Raw genomic sequence first — 16,638 nt, 5'->3', positions numbered from 1 at the left:
CGGGGGTGGTGCGACTTGCGTGGACATCACTGGGGGATTCTGATGAAACTTTACAACCCCAAGAGACCGCGTGCAGGGCCGGGGGCCGACACCCCCCCGCACTGACCTGCCCGCAACCCCCCACTGGATTCATCAGCAAGCCAGAAACACACCCGGAGTCCGACCGAGCCCCTTACGGCGATCGGCAACCGCGCCCCCGGCGCGGGCCCGCCCCCGGCGGCTGTGACGGCAGCGCGCCGGGCAGCGCTTCCGCCTGCGCGTGCGGAGCCGGGCCCGGAATCTGGGGTGGGGGGGTCCGTGAGTGCGGGGCTAGGGCAGGCTCCGCTAGGCCGGCTCGGCCGGGGCGGCTGCGCCTCCAGCTCGGACTGCCGGACGGGAGCGGGACCGGGGAGGACCCTCGGGGCCCCGGATACCGCCTCGCCTCGGCCCCGGGTGCGGGCCGGTCTGCGGAGGGAGAAGCTGTGGGGCAGGTGCTGGTCCGGGAGCGCGGGGCGGTGTTTGTGCGGGAGCCGGGCAAAAGCCACTGCCATGTCCCCTCGCCACGGAGCGGGGCAGTGGCCGCGCTGAGGGGGAGGAGTTACTTGAGGAGCAGCCCCCCGGCCCGCAGGGCTGTGGTGGGTGCGGGAGCGGTGACCTACCCGAAGGGCTGGTCCGACCCCGGGGTGCGGCGCTCGGCCGGCCGCAGCAGGGATAGGGCCGCGTACGGGGAAGAGGAATGGGATAGCTGCCCTTCAGAAGTTTATTAGGGTAGACTAAGACAAGTACTTGATCGTTCCATCCTAAGTTGTTCCCGCAGCTCGCCCCGGAGGGACTGGGTGCCGCAGGGAGATGTCCACGCCGCCTCTGGCCGGGGCGGGGATGCCGCCGGGGCCGTTCTCGGGGCCGCAGGCACAGGCGGCCCGCGAGGTGAACACCGCGTCCCTCTGCCGCATCGGCCAGGAGACCGTGCAGGACATCGTGTTCCGGACCATGGAAATCTTCCAGCTGCTGAGGAACATGCAGGTGAAAAGCAGCTCTTCCAAGCAAGCATGGCACTTGCTTCCCGTGTTTTTATCACTGACTGCCAGTATTTATAGACAGCTACAGCTTAGGACGTTTAGGTAACTTGATCAAACTGCTTTACAAAGGAGATTTGATTGGAGAAGTGAATGCTGGTCTTAATGTATTTGTTTACTCCTGTAGATTAGGTGAAGATGTAGAATATTCAGAAATGCTGAATTGTTATTGTACCCAGAGTAAATAAAGTCTAAATACACTAAGAACTGTGTTTTCCTTTATGAATAGAGGTTTGTTTATATGCTGGTTATATTTCTCTGTTTATTTTAACATAATTTTAGAGGAATTTTCATTGATCTTTTTTATTAGTATTTCCCACCTAAAACTTTTGAAGTTTTTTTTCTTTATGAAAATGCACATAATATTTATTTATGGTTACTGAGAAAATGTACAAGCTTTGTTGTGTTCTCTCTGTGGAAGGCAGAAGATAAACAATCACCTCCATTCCCTCTGCATTTTCATGACTCTTGTTTCTGAATTGTGTGCCCTGGGGTTGAGATACAAATCCAGTGTAATACCTGGATCACAACAGCATCGTACTTAAGCATTGTGAAGACACTCACTGAAAAAAGTTGAAAGGATTGACAGTGATCAAAATACAGAATACATGAAGCTGTTTGATAGCTGTGATTGAGAACATAAAATACAGAATTTTTCCAGTAAATAACATAAAAGCTTCAGTGATTGCTGTGGGAATAATGTGATTGTCTGATTTTAAAATGTACGAAACCCCATCTGATTTCTCGTGGTGTGTTTATTTCATGTGACAGAAACTTTAATGTAATAATGTAATATTTTAATGTTTGGTTCTTTTAAGTTACCAAATGGTGTTACTTATCATACTGCAACATATCAAGACAGATTGGGAAAGCTGCAGGAACATCTCCGTCAGTTATCAATACTCTTCAGAAAACTGAGATTAGTCTATGACAAATGCAATGAAAACTGTGCTGGGCTCGATCCTATTCCCATAGAAGTAAGTATCTTTATGTTTACATACATTACAACTGAGAGGAACCACTTTCTGCATAACATCCTCCATTCTCAGTTGGAGGAGACTCATAACAAGTTCTAATGAGAAGAAATTCGTTGGACTGAATTCTCTTTATTAGTTAGAGCTGGTTGAAAGACTCTGAAATTTCACATTAACATCATCAGTTCTTACCATCTGGGAGGGATCCAGTTTTGAAATTGAATTCCAATTTGACATTTTCCCTCTGTACTCAGTGGTGGTTTGGCAGCACCTTGAGTGCTCTGTCCAGTTCTGGGCCCCTCAATTCAGGAAGGACATTGAAGTGCTAGAACAAGTCCAGAGAGGGACAGTGAAGCTGGTGAAGGGTCTGGAGCACAAGTCTGATGGGGAGTGGCTGATAAGGCTGGGATTTTTTAGCCTGGAGAAGAGGAGGCTCAGTGGGGACCTTCTCACTCCACAGCCTCCTGAAAAGAAATTGTAGCAAGGTAGGGTTTGGCCTCTTCTCCCAGGCAACAAGTGACAAGTGGAAATGGCCTTGAGCTGTGCAGGGTGGGTTTAAGTTAGACATTAGGAAGAATTTCTTCACGGGGTGATTAAACATTGGAATGCACTGTCTAGGGAGATGGTGGAGTCACCGTCCCAGGAGGTGTTTAAGGAAAGGCTGGACATAGCACATGGTGCCATGGTCTAGCTCACAAGGTGGTGTTTGATCATAGATTGGACTTGGATGATTTCAAAGGTCTTTTCCAGCCTAATTGATTCTTTGACTTGGTGATATAATTTTAAAATTTTAGCCTTTTTTCTCAGGCTTCTTGTTCCTTCATCAATTTGTTTCCCCTAGGAAAAAAATGGGTCAGGGTAATTTTTAAAAAAGTATAAGTAGCATTCTCTTTCTCTGTCCATCACTCTGTGCCTCCTTAGTTCCCTCATTCTGCTACTCCTAACCTGCTGGTCCAGTATGAACCAAACATAAATGTGCAGTGGTGGTGGAAAAGTTACAGCATAGGACTTCCAGGAAGGAGGATTGGACAAAGTTTTTCTTAATGAAACTGCTATTAGTAGTAAAATCAGAACTTTGTTGCCCCCTCCCCCCATAAGTTAAGTTGTTTCTAATTCCTAGTAATACTCTTAAACCCTGTTTTGTGTTATGATTCGAGTTACTACTGCTATATATTACCCAGAACTATGAAGTCCTTTAAATGTTGACCTTTGGATTCTGAAGCAACTTTATTAAGAGGCTTGTTATTGTCAATTGAATTATAACCATATAAGCATTATATTTTATATTTGAATCTCTTCACTGAATAAAAATAATGCAATTAAGTCCATTCATTCATTCTGTACAGCCCAGTCTAGACTACTACTGTCGGCAATCATTGCCAAGGGTTTCAAAGAAACCTGACAGCAAGCGAGGGAATAAGATAACTTTCCCATTTTAAAGAATAAAACTTTTTCCATGGTGTGTTGTCTTGTATGCAGTAACTTGAAATGGAAAGTCTGTGTTCTGCATGCAGTTGTGAAATTGCTTGGGTCTAGGCGTGGTAGTAGGTGAGATTGTGCCCTTTTGAAGCACATCATTTTTCTGGAGAACCGACTGAGGTCATTCCAAGGCCTCTGGATCTGAGGTGACAAAGTAAGCTTGTGTCCACTTTCTCTTGGGCAGTTTGAGCCTGCGGAGAAAATGATAGGACCTTATGTGTCTCCTGGGTTTGATTTCTTAATTTTTTTCCTTTTAATTTTTCTTTTATTTTTAATAAAGCTGATGTTTCTTGTCTTTACAGCAACTTATTCCATATGTTGAAGAAGATGGCTCCAAGCATGATGATCGTGGTGCTGCAAGTCAGCTTCGTTTTGCTAGTGAAGAGAGAAGGGAAATTATGGAAGTAAATAAGGTAACAAAGTTACTCTAGTGTTCATAAAATGGGAAATGTCACCTTGATGTTGTGCTGGTTTAAGGGTAACCCGGCAGGAGAAATGAACCCAGCACAAAAGAGATTATAAGTCCGAGTTACAATTTAATAAAAATATTAAAATAAATGCAATGACACAAAGAGAAATTGGTTTTAACCCACAAAACCCAGAAGTATAATCCAGCACCCGGGGGCACAAACAGAATGGTGTTTGTTTGCCCCTATGCTGAGACCCACGTGGTTCCTCTGAGTCCAAAACAAAAGGAAGTGAGAACAGCCCGTTGGTGCAGATGATGGTCGCAGTCTGGTTGAGAGTGGTGGTCTCCTTTCGAGGTTCTGATCCTCCTCTGGATCCAATGAATGGTCCCAGAAGTCCCCAAACCCCAAGATTATATACCCTCAAGTGTAGGTGGGAACGCCCAGTGCCTCTCCCAGGGCAGGGAGTTCCACAATGGGTGATTTAACTATGTGAGTCATGGGGTATTTTTGGGATTGTTGATGGCCCATTGGCAGACATGACCCCTCAGGCTGGGTGTGAAGGAGCAAATGACTCCCTCGAGGGAAATTATCAAGGCTCTATGTCACAGACTTCTTTAACACCCAGCTCACATCCTGAGGGGTCAGGTGTGCCCTGGGCAGCTGCTGCAAATGGTCCACTGTTATGAGAAATTACGTACATGGTTTAGAATACACAGCTTTGGTCACACCCACACAATTACGTACATGGTTTAGAATACACAGCTTTGGTCACACCCACACAATCATAAACTGGTCCCAGCTTGCTGAACTAGGACAATGTTACAGAGCTTAAATTTCTACATTGCTTTACGAAATGCAGAATGTGTGATGACTGCCATCAAAATTGGGGATAAGTACTTCTTGCATGTAATTATTTTAGAATTAGCTTTTAGAAAACAATTATTTTTTAGCTGCACCTCTGGCTGTAGAGTTAAGTTTCCCTGACAATTTTTACTTATGCCTCTTTTAAAACCAACATATATTCTTCTGAGTACAGGATATTATATTTATACTTAGCCCACTAGATATCAGCACTACACACTGAGGTAAGGTGCATGTTGGACTGATTTCTCTTCATAAACCTCAGGTTTAAGAAAAAAGGATATTGAACACCAGATGTGTAAATATTATTACAATTGCAAGGATTCTCAGGGCTACCTTCTGTATATTTTGACAGTTTGAGGAAGACCATTCCTTTTGTTAAGAGGAAGAATTAATGAATCTTCATACATTCAGAAAAAAATGTACTATGAATTATAAAGATGCTGTTAAATTTTCAGTTTGACTGGCAGTATGCAGTCAGGTACAATTACTAAAGATGGATTCAAATCTCAAACTAAATATGCTGTAGTAAATGCTAATATAATATTGAGATAAAAAATATGTAGTTTTACCAGACCACAGTTTTGAATGTTGTTTCTTAAATCTGTAAACTACAAAGATAGGATTAATTAAATATTTCTATGTCTGTAACATCTATAAATACTCAGTAAAAAGGACATATAATCTACAAAAATAACTGAACAGAGGAAATAAAGGGATGAGATGTTTATTTAGAGAGGAATTGGTGGTTTTTTAGCTTTTAAAATATTTCCAATTTTTTAATTCACCTTCAACACTCAGAGATGTATTGAATTTTTCATAACCCATTAATTTAGAAAAATGAGGACTGCTTGTATTTAGAGAAAAGCAGTTGTCAGCTTTCCTGTTGTAATCGTTCTCTTAAGTGCTGATGTAGCAGAGTTGTATGTATTACACTGTATGCAATGTTGTACTGTGAATTTATGCACATTTATTTGCAATCTTTAAGTGTTAATAAGCTTAACTGTCCATATTTGCTGTGGTTTTAATAGTTCTGTGACATCTTTTTGCCCTTGTTGTTGTACTTATATGCTAATACGTTTCTAAACCTCCTTGGTGTGATCTTGTGAAAAGACTTCCATAAATTTTTATGATGAGTTTTGAACCTTAAAAAGGTTGATGGTGTGTTACACGATGTTGGTAACAAATTGGTAATTAAGAATGCATTAAAACCTTCACTTAAATCGTGTCTAAAATCCTGTATTTACACTTAAATGTCTATACCTAGTTTTCCAGATTTTCCATAGTAAATCTTTCTGTACTATTCTAGTTGACAAGTACTTAGTAACTGGTGCAAAAGAAAGTTAAACTCTTGTTTTTTGAAAGTGCACTGATTTTTTTTCTTTTGTCTCCCTTCACCTGTGTAAGCACATCCTCTACCCCATTCAAAGTTCAAATTCTAGTACCTTACAGAACAGGATATACTTTGGAGTTTATAATTAGAAATAAAGAAATTCTTTTTGCAAAGAAAAATCACCAGAGTCAGATGAATTGGTAATTTCTGACACTGACTGCTGGACTTAACTACCCCTCTCTGATTCTTAGGTGGTACTCCTGACAGCTTTTCAGTTCCTCTACCAACTCAATTGGATTAATTTTAGAAAAATTTTCTTATACAAAATGTTGATGAAGATGCTGTGATAGGGAAACTTTTTATCTTCTTGACCCACTGTCTTTTCTCTTTCAGCTCATTGTTCTGTTCTCACCCGATCCTTTTTGCCGTGATAGGCATTTTTTTTTTAGCATTGGATGTTATTGGTACCATAAAAAGCATTATTGCAACAACCCATACTTTGACGCTGCTGAGATATTTGAATTCTTAGGCCTGCCATGGGTCTCTTAATTTTACCCTTCTTGCTGTGATATCCCAGCCAGTCTGATTTCTTTTAGTGGCTCTGGGTCTGTGTGAAAGGCACTAACTGCACCTCTGTGTGGAGCACAGACAAAACTAGTAGTAGCTCATACAAATCTTGTGGATCATATATTCTCACACAAAAATGTCCCCCTCATTCTGTGAACCACTGACTCGAACTATGGCAGCTCTGCTTTGCTGCCACAGCTGTGAAGGGCATCCTTAGTGGAGGAGCAGAGGAGCATCACGTACTTCCCATACTCATCATCTTATTCATGAGGCAGGAAAACCTGTTCACAGAGCAGAGTTCCTAAATACACAGAAGCTTTTGGTGTTGATCTACTGAGTAGTGACATCTTTCTGCTATATTGGACTTACATTTTAGGTCAGAAAGTTTAATGTGCTCACCTTGGCTATGGAAGTACTTATCTGTTAATTTAAAGTATAGATCAATTTACAAGGTAACGAATTTCTGTCCTGGCAGTTCAGTAATAATTAGCAACCGTAGGTTTAAATGAAACCCATTAAGCTTAATACCACAGGGGAGTTTTGCCATCACTAAGAAGCATGTACCATTATAAAACAAACAAACCATTTCTTGAGCACTGAACTACCTCTACCTTTTGTACGTAAAAACTCTCTCTTGGAGTTCCCAAAAATGTAGCTTATTCTTTTTTAACTGTATTTGCTTTCTGGGCTTATAAATTGCTGGGGTGTTTGACTCCTTTTTGGAATAAAAACTTTACCATTCCAGAATCAGTTTAGCATTTGCATTGGTCTACTAGTACAAGTCTTGATCCAGTTTTCATTGAAATTAATCTATTTGCAACAAGTGGAAACCTCACTTGTCTTCATATTTTTTGAGTGTTTCATGTTCTGTCTGCAGGTTTTTTACCTTCTAAGTAAAGCATCATCAGTATTATTTTCAAGGTGTCAGGGTCACCTTAGGTCTCTGATCTACATTTGACAGGACTTAGAAAATATCAAATCAGAAACTGAGAATACTTTAATCTGTGTGGAGCACGTACAGCTAAGGTTTCTAGATGCTACAGGTCTGGTTTCAAGTGAAGCACTTGTAAAAACTATCATGTAATTGGTACTCTACATTTGGATGAAAATGAAATTATGTGAAATGGCATTAGAACATTGCAGGTGACCCTTTAGAAAACAATCATGTTTGATATTCTTAATTAACATTTGCTAAGTGTTGAACAGTGATCTTTCTAAGAGAAGAAAAGACAGTCTACATGACAAACTGTTAAGTTAAGCTGTTACAAGTTTTGTTCTGGGCTTTTTTTGATGCCACAAACATTGTGCACTGCAGCTGATGTTGTTTAGGGAAGTATCCTTAAAATTACAGCAATTTGCAATTAGTCTTTCTCTTTGGAAAACTTTACTTGAAAACTACTTTTTGAACTATACTGAAAACCTAAATTCCTTTTAAAGTACCTTTCACACTATTTGCATGTATTTTTAATTTTTGTATGTGTAGAGTTGTTTTTCACCCAAAATATGAATGTGCACCAAGGAATGCTTTGGCAAGAGGGGAAGAATTCTTTATTTGGACACCTTCTTGGCAGGTTGATCTGCACTGGGTACCCAAACGGGCTCTGCAATGGTAGAATCAGAGGAAGTTGGACTCAGCGGGAGGTGTGGAAATCATCTGGTTCAGCCTCCAACTCAAAGCAGGGTCAACCACCAAAGTTAGATCCTGTTGCTCTGGCTCATATCCAGTAGCATTTCAAATATCTCTAAGAATGGAAATTCTGCCTTTTTTGGGCCCTTCTTAAGGGTTGACTTTCACTGTGAAATTTTTCCTAGTCTTACGTTGGAATTTTGTTGTAACTTGTGTGTCCACTGTCCTTCATCCTTGTGCCGTGTATATTCGGGAAGAGTCCAGCTTTGTCTTTTCTGTGATGTTCAGTAGGAAGCTGAAGACAGTGATGATCATGCCTTATGGCCTTCTCTGCTTGAGACTGAACAAATACAGCTTTAATCATCTTGATGGCCTTCCACTAGGTGTTATTCAGTATGTTAGTGCTTTATATTGATCCCCAAATTGGACGAAAATTCTTCAGAACCAAATAGAGGGCAATAACAGTGTCATCTGACCTGATGGGTGCACTCTTGCTAATACAGCACAGCCTGCAGTTAGTCTTCATTGTTGCAAAAAGATATGCTGCTGACTCATGTGCAACTTGTCAAAAACTATCAAAAAGGACCTTGGATCTTTCCTGCAAATCTGGTTTCTATTCAATCAGCTCTTTGCCTGTGCCGTTGTGTGAGTGCAGATGTAGGATTTTGCTTTAATTGTTCACAAAATCAGTCCCTCTGACTCAGATAATCCTACCACTGCTTATCTTTATCACTTTCCCTTACTTGTCATTGTCCACAAATTTGGGGGAGTAACTAGGTCATTAAGTCATTAATGAGGGTATTAAGAATACTCACCTTAGTACCAATCCTGAGAAACTTCAAGAGTGACCGGCTACCACTTGGTCTTAATACTGATGATCCTCAGCATTTAGAATTCCATAGCCCAGACATAGCCAGACCTATCCAAACCACATCTTTCCAATTTGGTTACAGGACTTTGAGAGCCTGTGTCAAAAGCCTGACTAATATGAAAGTAAAGAAAAGCCCATGCTCTCCCCTCACCACACAGCCAGTCATTTCTCAAGAGAGGGATGTCATGTTGTTCAGGCACAACACCTCTTTGGTAAATCCAAGGTAACTCTTCCCAGTCACCAGGACCTTACCACTCATGTGTCTGGATATGACTGCCAGAAGGATTTGCTGCATAGTCTTTCTGGAGTCAGCCCGTACTTTTCTGGATACCACTCCTTAACTTTCTTGCAGATAAATTGGGATGTTTGCTTTTTTGTCAGGAGCCTCCTTCCCTCTCCAGTAGAAAATTACGTAGAGTGGTCTTGTAATGTCATCAAACAGCTCTCACAGCTCTCAGACGCGTTTTATTTCAGTTTTCTATAAAATGTTGCATGCAAAGTTTTTCACATTGTATCTTCTATCAGAACGATATCATGATTACAAAGTTGAAAAAAGTTAAAAAACTGATCTTAAAGCTGTCTGTACATTCCCAGTTGTCCCCCTTGGTCCTCACATAGGTGCATATTGTACAACCTTTATTGCATTATCACATTTGGTTCCGCTACACCCCTCCCTGCTTTCTTTTCTCAAAAAGTCCTTGAGTTATTCTGCTTTTGTTGCAGTCTAGGCACTGTTTAGATTGCATCAGTATTGTAGTAAATAAGATCATAAAAATCCTGGTTTGCATATTTTGTAACTGGCATGGGGGTATTGAATAAGCAGGGTTTTTGGGAATGAGAAGTAAGGATTTATTGTGAGTAGTGAGTAACTAATTGAAGGCAGCTTCTGATAACTGGTGGTTTTTTTTTCTCTCCCACAAAATATCTGTGGCAGTTGTTCATTCTTCCCCTTATGGTTCATGGTAACTTTGAATATGTGGGAAGCTGTTAAAATACGAAGTTTAGTGATGAACTTAAATGTCTCTGGACAAAGTCAGTAGGCATTCCAGTTTTATCTGTGGTGTTCTCAGTTTGCTATCTGTAACTGAGGATCATACGTCTGTATGATTTTCATGTTAAGAATGGGGATGTAACATTGAGAACCGTGGTGGAGAAGCACCTTGGGGAGTGGGTAATTCCATTACAAGTTCAGTAAATAAGACCTCAGACCTCATAGTTTAATGATAAATAATTGGTATGAAGCAAACATCCCTCTATCTGAATGAACATGCCTGTTCCTCTCTAACAACAAGGCACTGGATACGCGCCGTTCTCTGTGGGTCAGCAGGTGAAATGTGTTGAGCACAGGCTGTCACTGCTGCCTCTGCATGGTTCAGGAGCACTGAGTTACGCTTGCAGAAGCAGCAGTTTTCCTTTCAGCTATCAGGTGAGAATAGAGATGGAAAACCCAGTCTCTCATTTCTTCTAAGGGTAGAAAAGTTATGCCTGTGAATGACATCAGGAAAAGCCGTGTTAATGTTTAATTGCACAGCAGTTACTCCATTAGTGATGCATATTTTTTATCCCTTTGGGAAAAAAATTATACATAGATTGATAAATGAGTTTATTACAATGGAAAGTGGGCCTTGGTATCAGTTGAGCAGACATAAGTTAGGACATCACCTGTCAGCTTTAAGAGAGTTTGAGCAAAATGTTGATGGCATTTTTTCTGTCATATTTTTTCCCAGCTGTATGCATATAACATTGCAATTCTTTTGACTATAAAACCAAAGAAATAAAGAGAAGGTTTTTCCACCTTACTTCAGAGATTTCACTATGAAGGACTCATTTAAAAAAGGAACAGTATAAATTGCACTTTCCTGTCACAAACATGGTGTTTCTGTAGAAATTTCTGGGGCTTGTCTTACATGGAAACACAAAGGCCACTGTCACGTTCATAAGGCTTTCCACAATCACTTCCTACAGCAGTTTAATGGTCAGAAGGAGTAATATGAGTTCTGTCTCCAGCTCTGGGGTCCTCAGTACAGGAAGGACATGGACCTGTTGGAGGAGGTCCATAGGAGGGCTAAAGAAATGATCAGAGAGGTGGAGCACCCCTCTGAAGACAAGGGACTAAGAGAGTTGGGACTGTTTGGTCTGGAGGAGAGAAAACTCCAGGCAGACCTTATAGCAGCCTTTCAGTACCTAAAAGGGCCTGCAAGAAAGATGGGAACAAACTTTTTAGCAGAGCCTGTTGTGGTAGGAAAAGGGGTAATGGCTTTAAACTAAAAGAAGGTCAATTTAGCTTAGATATAAGGTAGAAATTTTTTATGCTGAGGGTGGTGAAACACTTGTCCAGAGAGGAGGTAGATGCCCCATCCCTGGAAACTCACGGTCAGGCTGGATGGGGCTCTGAGCAACCTGATCTAGCTGAATATTCTCTTTGGGGGGTTGGACTAGATGACCATTACACATCCCTTCCAACCCAAACAGTTCCATGATTCTGTGCTCATGGAAAAGAACGTGATGGAAGTTCTCTGTAGTAGAGTCATAATCAACAAAGTAAACATAATTTTTTAATTCTTCTAAGATTTATGCAAGATAAGGTACTACTGTTATTAATATTTAATGGTTTATTACACTGAGATGGCCTTCTGGCCTTTACTGTTGTAGATCTTGAATAGAGCATGTAAAAACTATATCAGTCTCAGCACTCAGGAGAATGGTCTTTTATTTAAGATTTTCAAGGTGGAAAAACCTCTCCATTTGCTTTTTTTCTTAAACAGGAGAGCCTATACAACATAGGCAAATACTGTTGATGTTTTTACAGGCACCAGTGGGAATATGATCTTACTCTTCCACAGTGTTTACACTATTTTCTTTGCCTGAAGAACAAACTTCTAACACATAGATTGAGTGCAGGATAATGACCCATAGTGATATTTTGGTCTTGAAATGTGAAGGATAGATGAGCTTAAAATGAGGAGGGAGATGGAACAATGTGTGAAGGAAAGTTCTGATATGTCTTTCATAGTAAGTTGTGAAGTGGTCTAGACAGCCCTGATTTCAAATGAAATGAAAGTGAACCACAAATTAGTTTGAGTAGAAAATTTATTTCAGTCAAAGTTGAAATTACTGTCCTACTGAACCCAAATTTTTATGGAACATGGCAAGTTCTTTATGGCAGCTTTTCTTTTCCTTGAAAGACAGCTATTTTCTGGATTTGTGTTATAGTTCTTACACTTCATTTCATTTATGTGGCTTTTGTGCTTCAATACATGTTTTCATAAATGACCTACCTGACTTGTGCTTACTAAGGTCTCATTGGTTACTAGAAGATGCAGTCCTTGCAGCTCCATCATGTTGGCCATAGTATTTGCAGGCTCAGTCAAAATGGATAAATAATCACATTGACAATTAGTATTGGTTTTCGGTCAGATCCTTTTTTTCTGACAGAAGGGGACTAACAGAAACATGCCTGTCAGATATAATTTGAATTTAGGTCTCTTAAACTCACTGTAAACTGCCTCATATAAGATAATTTCCCTGTGCTATCTTAAAACAGATAAAGTGAGAAGCTGCAGCATATATGTAGGATGGAGTACTTTTTCTTGTTTCACGTAACTGTTAATCGTGAGAAGTAGTCCAGAGTTCAGCTAAGTCATTTCAGTAGAAGGAGGAAAGAGTGGGAGACAACTTGCAAGCAATCTGTTCAAAGGAAAATCTGTCATTACTGCAGAAGCTGCTTACAGAACTTACCCATTTCCCACAAAGGCCATTTCACCTCTTTCCAAGGTTAGATCTGAGTTGAGATGTTCTTACTGGCTCAGCAAAGTCTTAAGCAGAGGCCAGCACTTCCAGTGCTGCAGAACATATTAATTATGTATTACTTTGTGGTGTGAACCACTGCCTGTCAAAGATCAGTAACAAAGATCACTGTATGCATTTCAATTAGGAGACCATGCTCTCTGAAGTGTTTTTTTCTCATCTCTTTGTACTTTCAACAGCCAAGCAATCCAGGGATGGTGCTTCATCTTAGATGTTTTTTCTGTCTCTAGAAAAAGCAGAAGAGCTAAGAAAATAGCTCTTCACTGAAAACAAGGATCTAAAATTATCTTCAGATAAATAAAGAAACAACTTTATACTTCTTGTCTTTACAGATGCTTTGAAAACAAATGAAATCCAGTTTGAAGGTTCCCTTGTTTAGCATCAAATAAAGATCAAGCAATTTACAGTGTCATAATGCTTGCACAGGAAAGGAAAACAGTCTTACAAAATGAGTCTTCTGGGCATAACTTATATTAAGTTCTTGTGAGATAACATAAGTAACAGTATTTAACAATACAATTAGGCATGGATGAAGAGAGAATACAGTCTGGTCAATGGTTCTTATTTCTGTCTGACATAACCATCACTGACAGTTCAGGCTTCATTTCTATTGATGAAGGTTTTGAAAAGTCTTGAAATGGCATGCCCTCAATATCAGTGAGTGACAGCTTGCATTAAACTAGTAGTTTTGATGTAACATTCACTGATGTCTTTAAGACTGAATGTTGAGGATGGCAAACAGAAATGTGTTTAAAATTGCCACAGGTGTGAACACACTTATCCCTCTTGCACTTTCTCAAGCATCGAGATCTTACATTATGACTTTTTGAAGGAAGACACATGCAATTCTGTCATTTGGATGCTGTGGTAACTACATGATTCTTGGTTTTCTCTCTTGTCTCTAGGAGTTGGATCTTTGCTCTATACTGTTAGATCAGCAAATGGGAAAGAAAGAAGCATTAGATAAATGCACATAGTTATCTTTAGAACACTTTTTAGTCTGTCAAATGCTTGGTTAGAAATTCCATGTTAGGGCACATGAACTGTCCTCCCTCTGTTTTCATGTTTTTCTCAGGAATCTGGAACTGAGTATTGTCTCTTCCAGGAAATGGGTCCCCCAAAGTGTGTGTTCAGGAATATTTCCCTTACTATGTTCCCCATATAATCTAAGCCTAATTACTGTATTACTTCAGACTGTTTTTACAGGTCTGAAGTGAATAGGCTTCCTTTTTCACTCTGAACTTCTTTCCCAGCTGATCAGCTGGGCAACCTGAAAGTGCTGTGTTGTCTGTGTCAGAATTAGGCAACTAATTTTCGGGATATTGCTGCTTTTGTTGCTTCATTTTATCACCGTTCCAGTTGCTTTGGCTGTATTACTGATCTGAGTCACCCTTTTAATGTATTGCCATTTGTGTGGTGTAAATAACCAAGTTATGTCAAACCTGAAACACCTTGTTCTCTTTTGATGGTAGCAGGTCATTCTTCTGCTTTCACTGTACTGGGAACTCTGGACTTCCCTGATGAATAAGTAGTTTGATCTCTGATGTGAGAAGGCTGACATCTTATCAAATCAGAATGAAATGAAGGACATACTGTGTATTGTTAACAACCTCACTTAGTTTTCAACAGCTTTGATTTGAGCATGAAAATGAATAAATGAGACAATAAATATGGGTATTATTGTGAAACATGGAAGGTTAGGGAAATTGTGTGATGTCTGATGCCCAGATCTTTCTTCTGTAAAGACATAATTTTTAAGTTTTGCTTATGCAATCAAATAAAAGTGAATTTGCTGTTCTTGTTTTCCTTCAAATGCTCCTGGAGTTTGCAAAAACAAATACATCATTTTAAAGAATTCAGCACACTTGGGAAAACCTTTTTCAAGCCAAGACTCTTAAGAACATCAAAGTTGACCTACACAGGCAGAAAGGCTGCAAAAGCTTGATTTGCTTCGCCTATACCTTGTGCTTTTTTCAAACTTCTACTGTTAATTCCTCATTTTTCTGTAAACCCAAGTGACAAAACATATATTCACATCAGTTTACCTGTTCCCAAATTCTTTCTTCCTACTTAGGATGCAGTCTTTTGGATTTGAAAAATGAGGAATGATCCCCACAATGCGTCAGCTTTGGAATGCCTCAGGTGTTTTGATAAAAAGACTGCTGAGAAGAGAAACAGCATTCCCTCTCTTAGTAATGATCCTTAACTTATGAATATTTCTTGTATTTTTAGTGTGTGCTTTTCAGGGGTTATATTATCCCACTAATAGTGCTCACAGACAACTGAGGAAAAGATTTATACAGTATTTCATAACACTGTAACTTTTGTTCAATTTTTGAGTTACTCTATTTGAACTGATAACAAAAATAATCTGATAATAAACTCTTCCCACAGAAACTGAAACAGAAGAATCAGCAGCTGAAGCAGATCATGGATCAGTTACGGAATCTTATTTGGGACATAAATGCCATGTTGGCAATGAGGAATTGAATAAGGAAAATCAAAGTTTGTATTTGAAGAAGATATAAATCTGTTTGGATATACAGAACTTCCTTTTAAGAAGAAACACATTTTCCTACAATCATATTGCAGTAATATTTGAAAAGTCTTCAAGAATAAAATGTTGGGTTTTTTCTAATAACTTGAATGGTGTCGGGTTTGTTTTTATAGTAGTTTCATCCTGCAGGTTTTACCTGAATGATTCACTTAGGCCATAGAGCGTCCTATAATTTACAGTAATAATTTGGATTGCTGTTCAAATCAAGGGTTTTATAAATGAAGTGTTTCTGGATTTTCTTTATAGTACAATTAATTTTAAAAACATGTGTTTGTTTGTATGCCATTCTACAGTGCAAAAAGCCTCTGCAGACAGGAAAAGTTGCAAGAGAGAAAAGTTGCTCCTGTAAGCAACAGGGCTGAAATCAGTGATCAGATATGTGTCCCTGTTATGGGAACATACACTATAGGCTACAATGCCATAACAAGTTCATTTTATTCCATATCTATCCCTGGATATATGATACATCAGATAAATCGAAGCAAAATTCAAAAGCCACATAAAAATGACCCCGATATGAATACAATTAAGTCTTTTTAAGGGAAGACTACTTAACTTCTTTTGTAATTGTGTTATAATTTTGTAAGTACTCCTATAACTATTGTGTGGTGAATCATAGAAAATGCTGAGTGAGGAGGATCATCAAGTCCCTGCACAGAAGTCCCTGAGAATTACACCATGAGCCTGAAAGCACTTCTTCAACTCTGGCAGGTTTGGTGCAGTGACCACTTCCTTGGGGAGTCTGTTGTGGGTCCCTTCCAACTTGGCATTTTCTGTTCTGTTCTGTTTGGATATGTGACCTAAACCTCCCCTGACTGAGCTTCATGTTGTTTCCTCAAGTCCAGTCACTGGTCACAAGAGTGAAGGGATTGGTACCTGCCCCTCCCCTTCCCCTCAAGAGATGTTGAAGACCACACTGAGCTCTCCCCTCAGTCTCCTCTTCTCCAGGCTGAACAGACCAAGAGCCCTCAAGCCACTCCTCATACAGCTTCCCCTCAAGGCCATTGACCATCCTCATTGCCCTCCTTTGGACACTCTCTAATACCTTAATATCTTCTTTGTATTGTGATGCCCAAAACTGCCACAACACTCAAGGT

At 40.1% G+C, this 16,638-nt stretch overlaps 1 protein-coding gene across 3 annotated transcripts; it reads left to right on the top strand.

Annotated features, from left to right (window-relative positions):
- Positions 1 to 358: 358 nt before the first annotated feature.
- Positions 359 to 15,626, top strand: MED30 (mediator complex subunit 30). 3 transcript variants are annotated; one of them, XM_071553949.1, is made up of 5 exons: positions 359 to 432; positions 797 to 1,002; positions 1,874 to 2,032; positions 3,811 to 3,921; positions 15,379 to 15,626. In XM_071553949.1, the coding sequence occupies exons 2-5, from the start codon at positions 829 to 831 to the stop codon at positions 15,472 to 15,474; spliced, it is 540 nt and encodes a 179-aa protein (XP_071410050.1). In that variant the 5' UTR covers positions 359 to 432; positions 797 to 828; the 3' UTR covers positions 15,475 to 15,626. The 3 variants fall into 3 exon arrangements, with proteins under 3 accessions (XP_071410050.1, XP_071410049.1, XP_071410048.1); XM_071553948.1 differs by having other exon boundaries at positions 384 to 470; XM_071553947.1 differs by having other exon boundaries at positions 385 to 470; positions 785 to 1,002.
- The last annotated feature ends 1,012 nt before the right edge of the window (positions 15,627 to 16,638 follow it).

Source organism: Pithys albifrons, chromosome 4, assembly GCF_047495875.1.
Source record: "Pithys albifrons albifrons isolate INPA30051 chromosome 4, PitAlb_v1, whole genome shotgun sequence".
Lineage (NCBI taxonomy): Eukaryota > Metazoa > Chordata > Aves > Passeriformes > Thamnophilidae > Pithys > Pithys albifrons.
Note: the sequence above shows the minus strand (reverse complement) of the source record. Positions and strands in the feature narration are given on the sequence as shown.